Source organism: Podarcis erhardii (assembly GCF_964252035.2).
Source record: "Podarcis erhardii genome assembly, chromosome: 5".
NCBI lineage: Eukaryota > Metazoa > Chordata > Lepidosauria > Squamata > Lacertidae > Podarcis > Podarcis erhardii.
The window spans coordinates 76,710,192-76,729,967 of NC_138509.1; the positions used below are offsets into that span (position 1 = coordinate 76,710,192).

At 44.9% G+C, this 19,776-nt stretch overlaps 2 protein-coding genes across 6 annotated transcripts in view; one reads left to right on the forward strand and one right to left on the reverse strand.

Annotated features, from left to right (window-relative positions):
• The window catches only part of LOC309342156 (glutathione hydrolase-like YwrD proenzyme), a 28,433-nt gene extending 23,561 nt beyond the window's left edge, over window positions 1-4,872 (reverse strand). For 2 of the 5 annotated variants that reach the window (XM_081862451.1, XM_081862450.1), the window contains exons 1-4: window positions 4,600-4,872; window positions 2,549-2,654; window positions 1,464-1,561; window positions 906-1,059 (exon numbers count right to left, since the gene is read on the reverse strand). In XM_081862451.1, coding sequence (XP_081718577.1) covers window positions 906-1,059; window positions 1,464-1,561; window positions 2,549-2,654; window positions 4,600-4,825 — 584 coding nt within the window. In that variant the 5' untranslated portion in view covers window positions 4,826-4,872. Of the gene's footprint in view, window positions 1-905; window positions 1,060-1,463; window positions 1,562-2,548; window positions 2,655-4,599 lie in introns of those variants that run through there. The other 3 variants (XM_081862453.1, XM_081862452.1, XM_081862454.1) reach the window with 3 other exon arrangements.
• Window positions 4,873-11,374: 6,502 nt separating this feature from the next.
• On the forward strand, window positions 11,375-19,497 carry TM4SF4 (transmembrane 4 L six family member 4). The gene is made up of 5 exons (XM_081862869.1): window positions 11,375-11,740; window positions 12,783-12,872; window positions 13,434-13,570; window positions 15,089-15,275; window positions 17,634-19,497. Exons 1-5 carry the CDS (start codon window positions 11,570-11,572, stop codon window positions 17,649-17,651), a joined length of 603 nt encoding a protein of 200 aa, XP_081718995.1. The 5' UTR covers window positions 11,375-11,569; the 3' UTR covers window positions 17,652-19,497.
• The last annotated feature ends 279 nt before the right edge of the window (window positions 19,498-19,776 follow it).

Consider the following 19,776-nt stretch of genomic DNA (forward strand, 5'->3'; position numbering starts at 1 on the left):
TTTAGAGACCGAGTGCCCAAACTGCAACCCAAAACCCACTTCTTTATCACAAAGTGCCAAGACAGCAATTTTACCTGTATATCTCATTGTTTTCTGTGTGTTTCACACTTCTTCTTTATGACTGATGTTGTAATAAATAATCCTTGAAAAAAGTTATTGCATTACATTCTTCATTAAATTATCTTTCCATTGATATATAATTTTATGGTATAACAGTGCTTTAAAAAAAAAAAAAGTTTAGGGATACTCTCGTTTTGACTCCAGAAAATCACCACCAGGGGAAAAATAAATACAGTGAATTTCTTCTCCCGTTAAATTCACAAAATGTTTAGGGGTATGCGTCCCCCTGCGTCCCCACAGTACGCATGAGCCCTCCTCTCCTCCTCCTCCCCTACCCCCGGCACAGAAGTGACAGCCCTGCATGCCCAGAGAGAGGGCTCTGAGTGCCCTCTCTGGTACACATGCCATAGATTCGCCACCACTGTCTTAGGACTCAGCTACATTGGGGGGGGGGTTAAGCGTTTTAAATACTGCACGTCATAACACTGTTGACACCAGATGGCAATGTGGAGTTCCATCTTTTGGCAATTATGAGGTTATAACACGTTTTCCTGAAATGTTTTTTTTTTTATGCGTCTAGATCCAGCCTTAATCCTCTCATTTCTTGGTCCCTACTCTCAAACCAGCAGCAAAAAGGTGGTTTTGGAGGGTGGGTGGGGGAGCAGAAAATACAAAGAGAGAAATCCTAGATGCACAGCTTACACCAGCATGTAACGGAATACAACTATATTTTCTAATACGTAACAGAATACAACAACTCTCTGCCCTAGTACATAGCAGAATACAACAACTGCTCATGTGCTCTCGTGCTCTCTCGCTCTCTCCTTTTTCTCTCTGGTACTTACCTTCCATTGAGACCATGGACCTGTTTTGTGCTTGCGTCATAATAGAGGCAGAAGCAGTCTCCACCTATGCCGGTACTGCATGGTTCAGTAACATTTAAAGCAGCTGCTACAGCTACAGCAGCATCTGCAGCATTGCCACCATTCTTTAAGATATCTGCAACAGAGATATGCTCATTAAAAAGAACAGCAACCAACAACAACAACTCTAAACTAATAGTGACATGCAAACCAAATCAGGGAGTGCCACTTTAGGAAGTGTTAGAACCACAGGGTCCTAAGAATTAAAGAAAGATATGGGAATGCTGATTTTCAGCTGTAATTGAAATGATTTGAGAATGGTTTTGTATGCCAGAAGAGAGGAAGCGCGAGTGAGTTACACTTCCTAAATTGTGGAAACCTCAGCCAGGAGATCTTCAGTATAGCGCTGCACCTCAGATTAGTCACAGGGATCTAAAGAGGCACTGACTTAAGTCTGGAGACAACCTACTGAATGTCAGATACAACCCACGAAGGAAAAACCAACATTTCACCCATTAAAATAACAGCGGAACTAATTACCGAGGCCTATATTTGTTGCAAGAGGCTGGCTTGACGCAACGCAAGCACTACTGCAAACCACCGGGGACCTCCGAGAACAGAAATTAAGATGTGGCATCCTTTTCGGAAGAATATGCAACACACACAAAAAGAAATGGGTATTAAAAGGAAAACCTGAACTAATGTTCAAAAATAAATGCGAACCCCAAAATCAAATGGATGCAAATGGACCCATATAAAACTTCACAGAGTTCTGCATAACTCAACTTGTTGTGTCCAGTATAGCTTACACTTATATATACTGATGTTACATCATGTTACCATATTTTATGTAAATCCCTTGTTTTCATTTGGCTAGTGAAGTGGAACTCCCCAAGCAATATCATTCTTACTCCCAAATTCCCTTGAATTCAACAATAATACAACTGTTAATTAAATGAGTGTAATTTCCCCCCCAGGTTCAAAATTCAAGTTGAGGAACAAACTTGATCCACGATTTCACACACACAATTTTCACCAACCGAAGTTAGGCTGTGTCAGATTCAATGCCATCCTGATGGCTTCTTATTCAAACCTGAGAATTCTGAATACGGGAATGCTGTGTTCCGTCTACCAAAATCGGGCTTTAGCAGTAACACAGTGCAAACACAGTTGCTTATATGTGCTGATCCAAAGGCTCGGATTGTGGTTCTGTTGCTTGATATAGTGCAGCACATCTGTCCATGCAGAGGGAAAGCTCAGTGGGTACAGGATGAGACTCTAAATCTCAGGGTCAGGGTTTTGAGCCCCATGTTGGGTAAAATATTTCTGTATTCCAGGGGGTTGACTTAGATGACCCTCATGGTCCCTTCTAACTCTACACTTCTACAATTCTGATTCTATGCAAATAATAATAATAATAACAATTCCCATTGCAACGGTTTGTTAGAGCAGGCCCCACTTGTTCTGTAATAATGCGTGTATCCAAAGTGCCTTTCTTTCAGGTAATCACAGGGATCCAGCAGAAAGGTGCAGGTACTTGTTGGGAAGCAATTGCAACCCCCACCACTCCAAAAATCCTTCATTTCAGGACAAGGAAGGTATCAGTGGTGCCATATAGACAGGACCTTGGGGGCAGAGGTCCACAGTCCCACTCAGCAGAATAAGGAGGGGCTGCCAAACACAGTATGGAGGGTTGAACACATTTTGAAGTGACGTAATACACATTATTACCTAAAGAGAAGAGAGAATAATAATAATAATAATTTAATAATTTAATAATTTAATATTTATACCCAGCCCATCTGGCTGGGTTTCCCCAGCCACTATGGGCAGCTTCCGGCAGAACACTAAAAACAGAATAAAACTTCAAACATTAAAAACTTCCCTAAACAGGGCTGCTTTCAGGCATCTTCTAAAAGTCAGATAGTTGTTTATTTCCTTGACATCTGATGGGAGGGCGTTCCACAGGGCGGGCGCCACTACTGAGAAGGCCCTCTGCCTGGTTCCCTGTAGCTTCACTTCTCACAGTGAGGGAACCGCCAGAAGGCCCTCGGAGCTGGACCTCAGCGTCAGGGCTGAATGATGGGGGTGGAGTCGCTCCTTCAGGTATACTGGGCCAAGGCCGTTTAGGGCTTTCAAGGTCAGCACCAACACTTTAAATTGTGCTCGGAAATGTATTGGGAGCCAATGTAGGTCTTTCAGGACCGGTGTTATGTGGTTTTGGCGGCCACTTCCAGTCACTAGCCTAGCTGCCACATTCGGGATTAGTTGTAGTTTCTAGGTCACCTTCAAAGGTAGCGCCACACAGAGCACATGGCAGTAGTCCAAGAAGGAGGTAACCAGAGCATGCACCAGTCTGGCAAGACAGTCTGTGGGCAGGTAGTGTCTCAGCCTGCGTACCAGATGGTCCAGAGTCTACACACCACTCTTAGAAACTAGTGATTACACTCACAGGTGTGGGAAACCTTTGGTCCTCTAGATCAGTGTTTCCCAACCTTTGGTCTCCAGCTGTTTTTGGACTACAATTCCAAACATTCCTAACCTTTGGTCTTGCTAGCTAGGGATGATGGGAGTTGTAGTCCAAAAACAGCTGGAGACCAAAGGTTGGGAAACACTGCTCTAGATGTTGCTCAATAGCAACTCTAATCATCCCTAAGCCTTGACTCATGGGAGTTGTAGCCTGGCAGCATCTGCGGCACCAAAGCTTCTCTTGCCCTGAAACAGTACCGCTTCCCTACTAGACAGTCCAGCCAATCAGTCCTGCCTGGGGACTTTTGCCAGAAGTGGAGTTTTGTGCATGAGAGATGCTGGACAAAGCATCTCAGTTGGCCTGTACAACATGAATACAGTGGTACCTCGGGTTAAGTACTTAATTCGTTCCGGAGGTCCGTTCTTAACCTGAAACTGTTCTTTAGCTGAAGCACCACTTTAGCTAATGGGGCCTCCCGCTGCCACTGCGCCGCCGGAGCCCGATTTCTGTTCTTATCCTGAAGCAAAGTTCTTAACCTGAAGCACTATTTCTGGGTTAGCGGAGCCTGTAACCTGAAGCGTATTTAACCCGAGGTACCACTGTACTCTTAATCTCAGGGTCATGGGTTGAAGCCCCACGTTGGGCAAATATACATTGCAGGAAGTTGGGAGTTGATGATCCTCGTGGTCCTTTCCAACTCTGCAATTCTGCAGAGCGTTTTCGTTGTTGAAACGTCCAACTTCTCCGGCTTAAATAGCAGCTGTCCATCGCCTTGCGGACACAGATGGGGCTGGGGGGGGGGGCGAAGGCAGCATCCCCCGACAGGCTATATGCTCAATTGGATATGTTGAGGTGCTGCTTTGGGGTTTTCTTTCTGCAGCTGAGAAGCCTCAGGAACGGGGCGGCGAGGAAGCGGAGGCAAGCAGCGCTCGGGTTTCCAAGGCGAGGCTCAGCCGAGCCCTGCCAGCTGCTGCCGCGGCTTAGCCGCTTCTCGCGCCTCGAGGGCAAAGGTTGCCCCTTCTTCTGTGCCTGGACGCCCAGGCAGCCCCAGCCACGCGCCCGTCTCCTTTAAGGGACCCACTTCTCCGGCAGGAGACAGAAAACAGAAGGGGGTGAAAACAAAAACAAAAACGGAGCCAGCCGCCAGGGGTCCCTTTCATGCGCGCGCGCGCGCGCTCTCCTCGCCCTCCCAGACGCCCCTCCTACCTGGCGCGCGCTTGGAGAGGAGAAGCAGCAGCAGCAACGTTGTCCTGAGGGAGCCGAAGGAGCAGCGCTTTGGGCTCGCCTCACGTGACCGCGGAGCACGTGACTCCGAAGCAAAAGTCCCTTCGCACCTTTGGTACCATACGAGGAGAGGAGAGTCGTTCTGAATCCCTTTGGTCCCTTCGCTAGTTATTATTTGGGCGCAGGAATGGACGCTGCTTTGCAACATTTAGGGCTATTTGTGGGGTAGGGACAGGGCCGGATTTAGATGAAGAGAGGCCCTAAGCTACTCCACTTGTGAGACCCCTCTCAATCCCCCACAAAATTGAGTGGAGCCAAGGATGATGGTGGGTATTTAAAATTCTGCAATTCTCAGTTTCCTCTAAAGGACATAAGATGTTATTGTTAAATACCATGGTGAATTTAAAAAATGCATAAAATTAACACTGAAAAACTTTTGCAATAACTGAACTTTGTAAACCTTTTGTGGAATAAGCATTGATTTTTAGGGAAATGAAGTTGTAATGTTATTCTTAAAAAACAGCAACACATTGAGTTTACAAAATATATTGCCTGGGAAGTGTAAATAACATGACCATGATTACCTGACAGTGTGGCACTTTTAGAATCCTCTTTATGTTGTCATTAAAAAGTCAGTTTTAAAATACATATTAAGAAGTAAACGACAACCATCAAATATAGTAAGGCTAAAATGTTTTTTCCCTAGCCTTCCTCATAGCAAAATCATCCACAGCTTCATCAAAATTTGTTTGTCTACGTTTGTCACTTTCAGTGTACAGAATGCTCTGTGCAGACAACCTCTCTTCAGACATTGTGGCCCTTAATTCATTTTTAATTATTTTGAGTCTTGAAAAACTCCTCTCTCCTGAGCAGTTAGTGACCATAAGGCTAAAAAATAGCTGCAAGATTGCTTCCACATTAGGAAAGGCCATCTGAATTTTTTCCTTGTATTTAATTTGATAAAGGTCTGTATGAGACAGAGAGTGCTCTGTTGTAGGTCTATGGCTTTGTGTCACGTACAGGTGAAAGTGCAAAAGTTCATCAATAAGTTTCAGGTCCATATATTCCATCAACTGTTCAACACCTTGCTTAATTTCTTGCTTAGATGCTGTCAAATTAGCAAGAATGGCAAACAATTGTGCAACATCACTGTACACAGAACTTCTTCTTTTTAAATTGGCTTCAAGTGCATCTGATACAGGAATAAAGGATTTTATCCTAAACCTATCTCTCGAAGAAAGTGCATCTAAGGCATCAGGTGCACTTCTGTCATTTCTTTGCTGTTCCCTCACTCTTTCTCTCCTTGTTTTGTAGTTGACATTTGGCAAAGTGACTTTTGCTTGTTTCTCAAGCTCATCAAAATTATCTCTAATTTTCCTTAAAAAATCCAGAAGTGAACTGTACAAACTTGCACAAGAACTCAATAACAGGTCTGGTTTTTGAAGGGCTTTGCTGACCTTGTGAAAATGACCTAGCACATGGGTCCAAAGATGCAGCATAAACACAGATTCCAGTTCTTCCATTTTCTGCAAAAGATTGTTAGCTTGGAGCCTGGTCTCCCCCTTCCCATTAATGTCAGAGTCAGGATGAGGTCCAGATACCAACCTGCAGCCTGGCCTCCTGCCTTCTACAGGTAGTTCTGGATCCCTCCAAGGATCCCTTCCCACTGCTGCCTTCCCTGATCCCCAAGGCCTCTCTCTGTCTGTGGGCAATCTTCAGGGCACCATGCTGCAGGCACCAACAGGGCTCTGTGAAGTGTGATTTCTCTGCCTGGGAGGGGTGAGGCCAGTGCCAGTCATATGTGCTTGCCTTGCTCTGTTCAAGCCAAGGAGGAGGGAAGGAATGGAAGAGACTTGGGAGAGTGAGAGCTTGCTTGCCTAGTCTATCTGCCCCAGCCGGCCCCCAACTCCCATTCTCCCACTGACCTGACCCTTGAGGTGGGGAAGGCTGTGCAGCTGGTTGTTGGCTCTGGGCCTTCTGGCTCTGGATTCTGAGTTGGAAAATTCTGGGGTGTGAGGATACTCAACAGCCCAGCTCGTCAGGGGGGAAAGTCCCTGCAGGTCCCTATGGTCAGTAGACCACAATCTTTATTGTTGCACAACAGGTCTCCACACAGAGTAAGAACCCCAAACATGGGTTACAAGTTCTTTGAAGACCTTCCCTCTCTGCCCATAATACATTTCCAGAACCAACATTGATACATTGCTGATACATCAACATCATGTCACAAGGAAGGAGGGGAGTCGTGAGGTTACCCAAGTTAATCAACTTGCCCCAGTTATCAGATCAAGTTCCCAACACCTTAAGAACCCACCACCTAAAGAATCTATGCATATCTTTGCCTTCTGGCCTCAGGAAACCCATCAACGGATGTTCATTGTTCCCCTCAAGGGAGGGGTGCTCTGTACTTGACTGTATATCCCAAGGATTATGGAGGAGGGTGGTATCCAAGTTACTCAATCCTCTCACTTAGAGGATTATGGAGGAAGGCGATGTCCAAGTCTGCCTTTCCTTTTGAAGCAAAATGTCGTCGAAATGGGGAGAATTGGTTATGGCATTGATTTTATGTGATTTTCATCAGCGCGGTCAAGTACAAGGGGAGACAATTTTGACACTTTCTTGCAACAATGCAACAACTTCTGCCAATAGAAACCAGAAGGGATACAATTTGCAAGTTTTCTCCATTAATAGTGCAAAGGTACCACTGTAGTTAATTGTAAGAAGTCCGGTCTTTTGGAAGTGGGTTTGTCTATGCAAGACCTCAACCACTATAATTGCGAGGCCTGAATTTGCTGGCGTGTGATTGAATCCCACCTGCAAATAACCCTCAGTAAGGTCTCATTTTAACTTCCAGGGACGTGGTTAAGGGAACTGTGTCATACTGGCAATGTGTTTTTCAAGCAGGGTTTCTAAGCATGCATTCTGTCCTATGACATTGGAAGTTTACAGTGGTACCTCGGGTTAAGTACTTAATTCGTTCCGGAGGTCCGTTCTTAACCTGAAACTGTTCTTAACCTGAAGCACCACTTTAGCTAATGGGGCCTCCTGCTGCCGCCGCACCACCGGAGCCCGATTTCTGTTCTTATCCTGAAGCAAAGTTCTTAACCTGAAGCACTATTTCTGGGTTAGCAGAGTCTGTAACCTGAAGCGTATGTAACCTGAAGCATATGTAACCCGAGGTACCACTGTACAGGAATTACCAGGCGTGGCCAGGGAGTCATCGCAGGCTATCAGCAACCATATCATTCCTCATCATTTATGTACAGGGTCAAAGCTGGAAGTCCTTGGGAGGTTTCCTGTATTGATTGATGTCAGCTGCCAGGATGGGAAGACCACAGCAGCAGATTAAATAGCTAGAACTAATACACAGGGCAGGGAGTGTGCATCATGATTTCATTTATGAATCATAGCTTTCTAAATGCAGGCTTCTTGTACTGAAGTCTTCGTGGCCATTTACAGATCCCTAACGTTTCCAGTATAAACGTATCTGCTAATCTACTTTCCAAACCTCAGGAAAGTCTCCTTGGGCTTTGTTGCACTGAGGCCCGTGACCTTAAGAAAACGGTTGTATTCTTGGGAGCAAACACAATAAAATGGGAATCAACAGATGATATTTCCCTCATGTGTGTAAACATTGGTTGGAGTACTGCATCCCAAAATTCAGATACAGTGGTGCCTCGGGTTAAGTATTTAATTTGTTCCGGATGTCCATTCTTAACCTGAAACTGTTCTTAACCTGAAGCACCGCTTTAGCTAATGGGGCCTCCTGCTGCCGCCGCGCCGCTGGAGCATGATTTCTGTTCTCATCCTGAAGCAAAGTTCTTAACCTGAAGCACTATTTCTGGGTTAGCGGAGCCTGTAACCTGAAGCGTATTTAACCTGAAGCGTATGTAACCCGAGGTACCATTGTATGTGGAAATTTCAAAGGATAACTCTTGTTTCTGCCTGCACAGTTTTGGAAAGTGCAAATCTGATAAATTTGCTTTTAAACACGAACTGGAACAAATTTCTCCCCCATCTCAACCAGCACAGCCATTGATGAAAGGTGACATAGAAAGTTCACCCAACCATTATTTAATGTTACCTAAAGAGCACTGATCTTCGACTTTCACTGTTGCTTGTTTGCTATCTTTTGAAGATACCTTTCTGCTTTATCAGAAAGCACTTATCCTTATCAGAGTATATATGCTTCATGCATTAATCAGTGGGTGTTTTCCATTTTGTCCTTATCTAATGTTTATAGTGGGTCACTATCCAGTATCATGTAACAAGGCCTTGGGTTTTAATATTCCACGCATTTCATACAGCCAGTGGAATTGATTCCCAAGTACATGCAAGCAGTGCTTTTTTCCCCTAAAAAAAATGTTTAGGAGTACTCTTGTTTTCCTACTCACATTGAAATGCTGCCCCTCAATGAGGCCAAACTTAGATTCACAAAATGTTAAGAGGTATGCATACCCCTGTGTCATCATCCCCTCCCCAGAAAAAAAACACTGCATGCAAGAGATAAAACCTTGCAAAGATTGAAACAACACATTGTTACCTCCCAAGAATCACATTATGATTATGATTTACAGCAGACTCTTCCCCACACTGTTCCGAGACAGCAGAACTGATTGATATTGTCAGCTAGTATACAAAAAGGAAGACCTTTAACTTAAGGTTACCAGATGTCCCCGTTTCCTGGGGACAGTCCCCAGATTTACAAATCAGTCCCTATACAAAATCCATTGAAGTTGAAAAGTGTCCCTGGATTCATTGAAAAAAATCTGGCAACCTTACTCTAACTATATATGGTGATGTTTTGCTCTTTTCACATATCAAGGTGGTGAGAACAGCATTGAGGGAGGGTGTGAAAGATAGGATGCAATTTGCTACTTTTGCCCCCAGAGAATTGAAGCACGTATGAAATGGGCACCTTTTTTCATGGGGTGTATGCATTCAACCAGCCCTCACCTCTAGAAAACAGGTTTCACAGATCTCTGTATTGCTTCAAACACCTGTGGAACCCATGACGAGGTGGCAGTGGAACAAAATAATGTAGGATGTACCCCGCAGGTGGTGATTTTTCTGTCTTTGCCCCATCAAGTCTGCTAAAAGCTGTCATCTGAAAGATTCACTACAGATTAGTCTCGCTTCTTGTGGACGCAAATCCCCAAGTTTCACGTGGGGTGGCAATCTTTATAGTGCAGGCCTTGAAACTCAGGGCTACTCTGACGGGGTAGTGTGTCCTAGACCTGGTCCTGTCTTAATTCTTTTATTACCTTTTTAACCTAATGTCCCGAGCCTATTTTGGGGCCATTATATGCTTTATATACATTCGCATTCTAGATTCCCGGCGCTGGCAACTAAATCTTTACATTACTGTCTTAGGGTAATTTAAATGTCATAACCCCAGCAACATCGCTTTGAATTTTGTGTGGTTGTTTGTCTCTAGCATTTTTTTTTTTAATCCTGCTATGGCTGTATGCTAATGCAATAAAGGTTTGATTGACTACAGATTAGTCCACAGAATACGATGTCATGTCATGGGTGGGCAGCCTGTGGCCAGATGCAAGAGAGGGCAAGGTCCCTACACCTTTAATTTCAGCAGGTGTCCTTTGTGAAGCTGCCCCATGCTTCCATCCTACCTACATAACCCTTTTGGGACACGGGTGGCGCTGTGGGTTAAACCACAGAGCCTAGGACTTGCCGATCAGAAGGTCGGCGGTTCAAATCCCCGCGATGGGGTGAGCTCCCATTGCTCGGTCCCTGCTCCTGCCAACTTAGCAGTTTGAAAGCACGTCAAAGGGCAAGTAGATAAATAGGTACCGCTCTGGCGGGAAGGTAAACGGCATTTCTGTGCGCTGCTCTGGTTCGCCAGAAGTGGCTTAGTCATGCTGGCCACATGACTTGGAAGCTGTACGCTGGCTCCCTCGGCCAATAAAGCGAGATGAGCGCCGCAACCCCGGAGTCGGCCACGACTGGACCTAATGGTCAGGGGTCCCTTTACCTTTACCTCCCAAGAATATAATGGGTGACCTTGCCAAAATCCTTGCTGAAATCAAGATACACTACATCTGCACCATTCCCCTGATCCACCAAGCATGAAACCCTATCCCTATCAAAAAAAGAAACTTGGCATGACTTTTTTTTGAGAAACCTATGCTGGGTTTTAGTAATCACAGCATCGTTTTCTGAATTAGTTATAGTTGTGCCTGGTTGCCCATTGCCTGTAGCAGGTTGCCCTTGAGCGAATGCTTTCCAATAGAAAATGGCTATTGTACCCTGCAGAGATGATGATGATGTACCCTGCAGAGAAACTTTGCTCTGCTTACACAATTTCCATGGTTCATCTGAAAGTCATGCATTGTTTGATTTACAGCTTTTATCTTGTTCTTACTCTCAAGGTAGCATAGATTCATTATCAGGGCACTCACCCATGCAAACTTATTGGGGACTCCCTATGAAATCACCTAGGCTGGGTGATGCAATGAAACACCGATGAATTGTTCATTTTTATTTCTGCCATGACGAAGCATTTAAAGGAGGGGGCTGAGGGTCAAAGTACATCACCCAAAAGAAGTCTGCATCCCTGGAAAGGGCATTTTCCAATAATCAAGCTCCAAACCACTGGCTGTCTTGTCCATGCTAGTAAAATATTAACAGAGGTATCTGGTTGTCATGGCAAGATGAGAGGTGGTTCTGGACGTAATCTCATTTGGGGGGTGGAGGGGAGATGCAGAAAAATGAGATCATGACAATGTCGGCATATAAATGATCAGAGCACGAGTTAGCTGGCAGACTGCAACCTCTGTGAAGGAGACCGTACCAAGTGGGAATTGGAGACACAAGCGGATTGGGTTAAAATAAACCAAGAAGTTTTTGTCTTTCAATACTAAAGGGATCCAGGGAAAGTTTTATTTCTTTGCTCATTCTTCCCTAGTGGTGCCTGCGCTATAGTTTTGGAAACATGTGTTGTGGAGGGTGTGCAAAGTGCCTTGGTGGTACTCTCATTCCTCTGGCCGTGCTATGTACCCTTGCTAATATTTTGTTGTTTTTCCCCGGAGGAGAGGTCGAAAGCAGTGACCATATTTCAGATGAAGTTTGGTACTTTGGAGGGATCTTGGGTTCTGGTGTACTGGTGAGTAGGACAACGCATTATGTTCTTCCCCTTTTTATTATTGCCTTGAGCTTTACAGTGAGCAGAAATCCGACTACACTATGGGTGTGGTGGACAGTCTGTGTTGGAAATTAGATTGCCAATGCGTTGAGTGGGCAAGCTGGAAATTCAAAGAGATTAACTTGAAAACTAATTGAATAGTCTATTACGAAAGTAGACCACTTGCCTATTATGTTAAAAACAAGACAGACATGTACTGCTGGATTGCCTCTGATAAGTCCATAAGCATTGCTCTGCGAGATTAGACCAGTGTTTTGATTGATTGATTGATTGATATTGATTGAAAGCTTTTATATGTTAATATTTTAAAGATCTTTCTAAGTGATGGAAAACGTAAAAAATAATAAACAATATCATTAAAAGAAATGATACAAAATAAAACCAGTAAAACAGTAGTATAACAGCACATGAAAATAAATAAAAGCAAGAAATTGGGGTATTCAAATGCAAATATCAGGGTCCGATCTTATGGGTCAGGCAAAAATATATGTCTTTCCTAGGGGTTTGAAGCAACGAATGGTTGTTTCTTTGTCTATGGCAGAGGGAAGGGCATTCCATAGTACAGGGACAATGACAGAAAATGCCTGTTTTTGGGCCACCACCCTACAACATTCTTGGGCACAGAGTTGAATATCCTGAGACAGTCTTTCAGGTGACCTGGTCTTACATTCCTACCAGTACAGCATTACTTAGTTTACAGCAATAGCCAATACAGCTGAGGTTTCTTAATTAAAATTACTTCTTTGGGTGCTGAGACATTTGCAGCCGAGCTTTGTATCTTGTAAAATTTGGAAGTAAGTCCCAGTGTATTCCACGGCACCGATACCTAAATGAAATTTGGTAAGGATTCCATTGTTGCGCTACAGTGATCCTGCTGCTTCCTCTGAGAGTAGACCTGCCAGATGCAAATGCTGGGTCTGGAAAAAGACGGTAGACATTTTAGAAGAAATACAGTGATCTTAGGAACGACCGAGCCTCAAAGTGCATTTTCTGTTGTCATCAGATGGTATTTCCTGCTTTAGTCTTCCTGGGTCTTAAGAATAACGATTGCTGCGGCTGCTGTGGTAATGAAGGTTGTGGAAAGAGGTTTGCGGTAAGTATAAAAGCAAGGCCCTCCAACATCTCGCTGTCATTCCTCACCGCACCCATAGCATTTGCCTCCTGAGGCAGCTGCCTAACTCTTATCTAATGATAGGGCTGGCCCTTAACATCACCGAAGCAGCTCTCTCAAGGCCAAAGGGTTGAGAACCTCACTTGTGACTTCTGCCAGCGTAGGAAGCTGGTCTGGTGAGGTGGAAACACAAGGCAAGAGGACTGGCACAAATGCCACATACTGAGGGGGTGGGGGAGCAGGGGTAAGATCAGGGTTGTGTGTGTGCCCAGGTGGTGCCACTCCTTTCGTTCCGCTCGCACAGTCCTGGCCTCGACACCATTTATCTCCTGATAAGCAGGAAAGACGTTGGTGTTCCTGGCGCCAGGAGGTTGGTGCTTGAGCCACTCCTGCCCACAGGATCAGGAGAAGTCTGTGGATTTGGATAAGGTGACTCTCCGATGCACTTCCCTGCGCGCCATCTGTGAGTCATCAAAACTGCAAACATGCCAGATGGATTTTTAGGATGGACTTTGGCTTTGACCTTTTGCTCCTTCTTGGCAGATGTTTACTTCCGTAATATTTGCGGCAGTTGGAGTAGTGGGGGCTGGATACAGCTTTGTTGTGTCGGCTGTCGCCATGAACAGAGGCCCTAAGTGTCAGGTAGCAAACAGCACCTGGATGTATCCCTTTGAAAACGGGTAAGATGTTTTTTTCAACCTCTGGATAGATTCTCCATCTCTACTGGAAGGGTTCTTGCTTTCTCGTCTTGATCTATAAATCCTGCAGCAAAGTGCTTACCAAATATTATGAGCCACTGGATGGCCTCCAACCATCAGTGTTTCAAAGAGCAACTTGTAAGGCTGAGCAATCACATTTCTGACTGGCGGTAGGAGTTTTCCTCATAGTCTGGGTGGACAAAGTCAGCAGAGGCTTTTCAGTGGTGGCACTCAAGATTATGAAATGCCTTGCAGCTGGCCCCCACCTTCACTTCTCCCCACACCAGTTAGTTACTAAAGACTATTTTATTCCACCTGGCTTGTAGTTTAAGAAGCAGACAATGGGCGGCATCCATAAAATGCTTCCACTAGATGTTTACTTGCACAATGGAACTTCTCCTCTCCTGTCCCCATGTGCCCTCTTTCCCCCCTCCCCATAAGTCTGCTCCAGAAGGTTGAGGAACAGACTGAAAGGGCACATGAGGAGAGGAAGGGAAAGTTCTGTCATGGGCTACTTTGTTAGATGCCACCCAATGCTTTTAAACATTTTAAGACAGCAAAACCTGTGTCTCTTCCATCCTTGTTTCATAAATTGTAGTGTTTGAAGTTGTAAGGCACCTTGAGTGGCGTTTTTACAGTGCAAGGGTGAAACAAGCCATTCCTACAGGTGGCAAGAAGTTCCAGAGGAGCAGTGCTTACCCAGCTTTGGATACCTATGAGAGGAAATCATTGGAGCATTACTCCCAATTAATATATATATATATTGTTTTCATTTACAAGTGTACTGCTTGAGTATAGTTGAGGCACAGCTTAAACAGCCAAAGTTCACTGCTCCCATGTCAGAGAGAGACAGCCAGCACCCCAAATCCTTCCAGAATCCAGAACTCACTTATTTGTGTGTGTCTCAGTCTCCGTTAGAAGTGCAACCTGCCTCTTATTTCCTTTAACCTACCTGAGACACATGACACACCACTGAATATTACAGGATAACTATTTGCTTGCATTTTAATGAGAAACTACTTAATTCCGCATTTCCTGAAACGATATGCAAACTAAAGCAGCTATCCTTCAAAATTCGCACTTCTCTCTCTCTTTTTGCAGCACACTTCTCCAAGGCAAACAATGTGTACAAAAATGCATATCTTACAGGGAAGCGTGCATAAAAAGCATACATGCTTGAAAATAGCATATAGGAATGCATTATGGTACGGAAAGCGTATTGCCAAAATGTGTATATTAGGAGAAACTGAACAAAGATGTGTTTATCGGGGAAAATTTGCACTGAAACGCAGGAGTTTCATGAGGATTAAGAAAAAATTGCTGCAGAAATGTGGAATGCTGAATTAAAGATTGACTGGGGGGGGGGGAATATGAGAAACTGACAGTTAAATTGAGAGGTTTGTCCATTTCTGAAAGTGCTGGCCAGGTGTTCCCTCACAATGATAGCCTTACTGACAGAAATATAATAGAAAATCAATAAAACTTCTTTTTCGGGCACAGAAATTATCTGACGGATCATAAGTCATGGGAAGACTGCACATTTCCAGAGTCGATCGTGCCCTGGAACTTGACTCTGTTCTCTCTACTGCTGATAATGAGCGGAGCTCAATTGGTGCTGTGTGGCATCCAAGTTATCAACGGACTCCTCGGAACGCTGTGCGGGGACTGTAAATGCGGATGCTGTGGGGTAAGATGCTTTCGTTGGTAGCAACATGTATGAGCATTCCTGGTTTCTTTCCCCCTTTGCCAATTGGGTTAACCAGCTGCTTACAGTCAAGGCCAGCCTAAGACATTTTGCTGCCCGAGGCAAAGTAGACATACTGAAGCTGACCCAACCAACCATTTGACCTTACTTCGCACTTCCCCTGCGGTAGGGAAACTCTAGCTTGCAGGCCAGTCTTGACCCACACGGATCCCAGTTTCACCTGCAGTGCCTTCCCCCCCTTCAAAACATCACCAACTTGTCAATCAGCTGGCATCACTCTGAATGATGAGAGTCAACGAGCAGAGGATGAGATTCAGTTCTTAAGTTGCGCATGCCAGTTCCTCAGAGGGAATTGACTCATGCAGCCAAGGCACCAGGATTTAATTCCCCCCCCCCACTTAACAGCTGATGAATGGGGGGATTAAATCCTGCTTCCTGGTTGAGGTGGTGGTGGTTTACATCCTGCTCAGTTCAACTAGGATTTAGTGAAATCCTTTTCCTGGAGCAGGACGTTGTTTAATTCAGAGCCCATGATAAAACAATTTTCCTTCCTCCATTTTAGTGACATGTGATTGATGGCCTTGCAAAACTGTCAATATGGCCCACAAGGGTTAAAATATGGCCCATGGAACAAAAAAAAAAGGGGGGGGTTCCCCACCCCTTTCTTCTAATAATAGAGCCGGCCCTACCTATGGTGTTTGTTAGTATTAACCATGCATTTTCCAATACAAACAAATGCACAAAATGTTCCCCATAGCCTTGAAATTGCAAGGAAGGAGGGGATGAACAAGCTGTTCTCTAATTCCCAGCATACTGTGGACCTTTATATGGGAAGCAGACTTATCCGTCATTTAACAGTTGGAGGGGGTCTTGTCCATGTAGTCCAACCCCTTGTTTGATGGAGAAAACCCAGAGCTAGAGCCTCCCTAAGAAGCAATTGCCTGTCCTGTGCTTGAAGACCTCAAGCAACCACCTTGCTAGGAAATTTGTTCCAATGTCACACGGCTCTTACCGTCGAGATGTTTCTCCCTTCATGAAGTCAATATGCATTCAGATAGAGGTGATCCATTAGATACACTGTATGCTTAAGATTTGGGCTGTGTATACATGGCTGGCTGGTTTAGGGGGAAACTCATCAAAATACAGAATTTTCATAAGGAACAACAACAAAAAAGATACGGAATAAATATGCACCAATGTCATGTGCACACCACTTTCCAAATCAGCTATGGGAGCATAGAGTAACCCCCCCAAAAAAGCTTTAAATTAAAAAGCTACAAATTTAAGGCAACCTAGTATGAGAGCCCAAACTATGGACAAGCTGGGAGCTTCAACTGATGGATTCTCATCCCAAGTAAACTTAGCAGTCATGGAATAAGAACCGAGATCCTCTTATGGAGCAGTAAGTGGTTAAAGATCAAGAAGCAGAGAGCAGGAACATATGGGATAGTTCTCCCAAAGGAGAGATGTGAGAAGTGGGGTCCTCCAAGGATCAGTATTTGCAGCCATGCTTTTCACCTTGTTTCTAAATGACTTGGTGCTAGGGGTGAGCATTGAGATGGCCCCTGTTTGCTAATGGCACTAAAGTGTCCCAAGGTGGTAAGGACTAAAAAGGGATCACAAGGAGCTCCAAAAGGATCTTTCTAAAACAGTTGAATAGGCATTAAAATGCACGTGTGGTTTAGTCTCACTGCAATCAAGTATAAGAGACGCGGGTGGCACTGTGGGTTAAACCACAGAGCGTAGGACTTGCCGATCAGAAGGTCAGCGGTTCGAATCCCTGCGACAGGGTGAGCTCCCATTCCTCAGTCCCTGCTTCTGCCCAGCTAGCAGTTCAAAAGCACGTCAAAGTGCAAGTAGATAAATAGGTACCGCTCTGGCGGGAAGGTAAACAGTGTTTCCGTGCGCTGCTCTGGTTCACCAGAAGTGGCTTAGTCATGCTGGCCACATGGCCCAGAAGCTGTACGCCGGCTCCCCCGGCCAATAAAGCAAGATGAGCGCCGCAACCCCAGAGTGGGCCACGACTGGACCTAATGGTCAGGGCTCCCTTTACCTTTACCTTTAAGCAAGTATAAAGTGTAAGCTGGGGAGGAATAGCAAATATGCACAAGCAGGTTTGTTGCAAACTCTCAACAGTCATTTAAACAAAAAACAGAACCCTGCCGGAAGACTTAACAGCATGGGAGCATAACTGGAGGCTGACTGAGAAGTGTCAAAATAAGGCTCTTCCTAGCTTTGCCAAATAGAGAATGAAAGATATGACCAAATATCATGATGATTAGCCTTTACTCTTGTCAACCAGTGTATAAGAATTCATTTCCCTCTTATCTTTTCTTTTAGGGAGATGGAGCAGTTTAAATATACAGAGACTGCAGAAATCACCTCTTACAAGGCCGAAAATGCCCTACCAGACCTTGATATGATGGGCCAAATCAAGTCCGCACTAAGCACATCTAGAATGAAGGGTGTTAGAAAGAGCCCTGACGGCATTTTCTCTTCACATCTCCCAATGAGTTTTGCAACTGTTTGGGCTATATAGCAGGGGTGAGAAGAAAATGTCCAGCCCAAGGACTTCGTTCCCTCTTGGCCAACCCTACCAAACCACACACACATGCATGCAAACACATCAGCTGTCCGCCCGACCCTATAAAGACATTTTAGCCCTTTTCAGGTCTCATTGCTGGACCCGTGGCAGAAATCTTCCTGGGGACTGCCGCTGGGGAAAGAGGTTTAATCTTTCCCAGCTGCCCCCAACTACGCCCTCCATACTGCAAGAAGGCTTTGTCCAAGCCTAATTGCAGTGAGGGAGAGGCAGTGGGAACGGGGGGTGCTGGGTGGGGTGCTTGCAAGAGCAGTGGTCTAATTAGGGTTGCTGTGTAAGGACCTGGATAGCCTTTTTAAAAAATGAAAAGCCAGCCAGTTGATTTTTGTCTACTTCGATACAACCCCAAAATTAGAATTTATGGTCTTGAAATGTTGGCAACCCAGAAGCATCTCCCTGCTCCTCTTTCTCCCCAGCTGGGGGAGTTACTTTTACGTGAATACTGACCTCCCTATCACTACTTATAATATAAATCTGGGATGGGGAACATTGTTCAGCCTGAGGGCCGTGTTTTATTCTGTGTAACCTTGTGAGGGCCAAACGCCAGTGGGTTGAGGGCCAGAGACAAAAGTGGGTGGGGTCAAGAATGTAAATGCCGTCTTTGTACAGTTTCTACAGCCACCCCTCTGTTCTCCACTCAGGCGAGGAAGAGGCCTTGTAAAAGGTCCAGGGCACGTTCCAGCCAGGCACAAACAGTAAAGGAGGGTGTGAAGCTGGCCCAGTGAAGGTTGTGGCCTGCAGAGTCCCAAGGGCCAGAGAAAGAGGTCTGAAGGGTCATGTTTGCCTCCTAGGTCTGAGGTTTCCCACCTCTGCTATAATTATGCTGAGTCTTGTTTGCCATGTGGAAAGATGACAACCCCCATGCTTCCAGAACTGAAGCATAACTGTAGACTTCCTGACTGGACTTGGGGTGGCCAAGAGAGCCAATATTTGTATACACCACATCCCAATGAGGCTTTTGTGCTCTTGATTACTACGCGTCAGGAGAAGTTTAGCAGAGGCAGCTGTATTGCAGTGAGAAAAGCTGCTGCTGCTCCTTCTTTTGAACATGTCTGTTATAGGCACAGAACCTTCCTTTGAATTGATTTTTTGCTCATAAGGGTTACCAGATAATTTCTGGGCTTGCTCCTGTGCTTCTAAAAGCAGCGTTGCAAAGAACTTCTAGAAATAGCACAGGGATTGGAAAGCTATGGTCCTTTGTTGTCTTCCCTGGCCATGGTCCATGCTGCCAGAAGTTGATGGGAGTTGCGGACCAACAACATCTGGAGGGTCATAGGTTCCTCAATCCTAAAGCAGAGGTCTTCTTTGGCATGAGGGTTTAAGTGCTGAAGGAAAGCTTCAGCTTTCTGCATCTTTGAAGACACGGGAGCAAAACTAAGGGGGAAAGCTGTCAGCTCTGGCCAAACATATTTGTGAGCTTCTGTTGATTATTAGCAGCTAATACAAGTTCTAATGTTATTTTATTGATTGCCCCCGATTTATTTTATGCTCATGGAATTACAATTCTGTGACACAAATATTTCACTGTATATATTAAGACCTTTGTGCTGGGGTGGGGTTGTGTGCATTATATGCAAATAATTAAAGTGTTTTTCAATTTTCTTTTTCGGTATAAACTTTGTGTGTGTTCTGAATGTTGCAACTTGGGTTTCTTTTTCGCTGACATTCGGTATCCGTCTTTCTGAGAGCACCCCATACCTATGCATGTTTACTTGCAAGACCCAGTGTCTTCATGGGATGATGACTTTGAGCCTGAAGTTCCATCAACCCTGGTTTCCCATTCAAATTAGTCAGTGTAGACAATACAGAACTAGCTGGTCCAATGATCTGAATCAGTGTAAGGCAGTTGCCTCTGTTCCTGGGTCCCTAATTTTGTTGACA

Bases quoted from the DNA above. Each gene is read 5' to 3' on its own strand.
- TM4SF4 (XM_081862869.1), top strand. From the start codon at position 11,570: ATGTGTTGTGGAGGGTGTGCAAAGTGCCTTGGTGGTACTCTCATTCCT. The intron at 11,741-12,782 runs GTGAGTAGGACA...TGTTGTCATCAG, and splicing joins TCTTGGGTTCTGGTGTACTG to ATGGTATTTCCTGCTTTAGT. The intron at 12,873-13,433 runs GTAAGTATAAAA...CCTTCTTGGCAG, and splicing joins GTTGTGGAAAGAGGTTTGCG to ATGTTTACTTCCGTAATATT.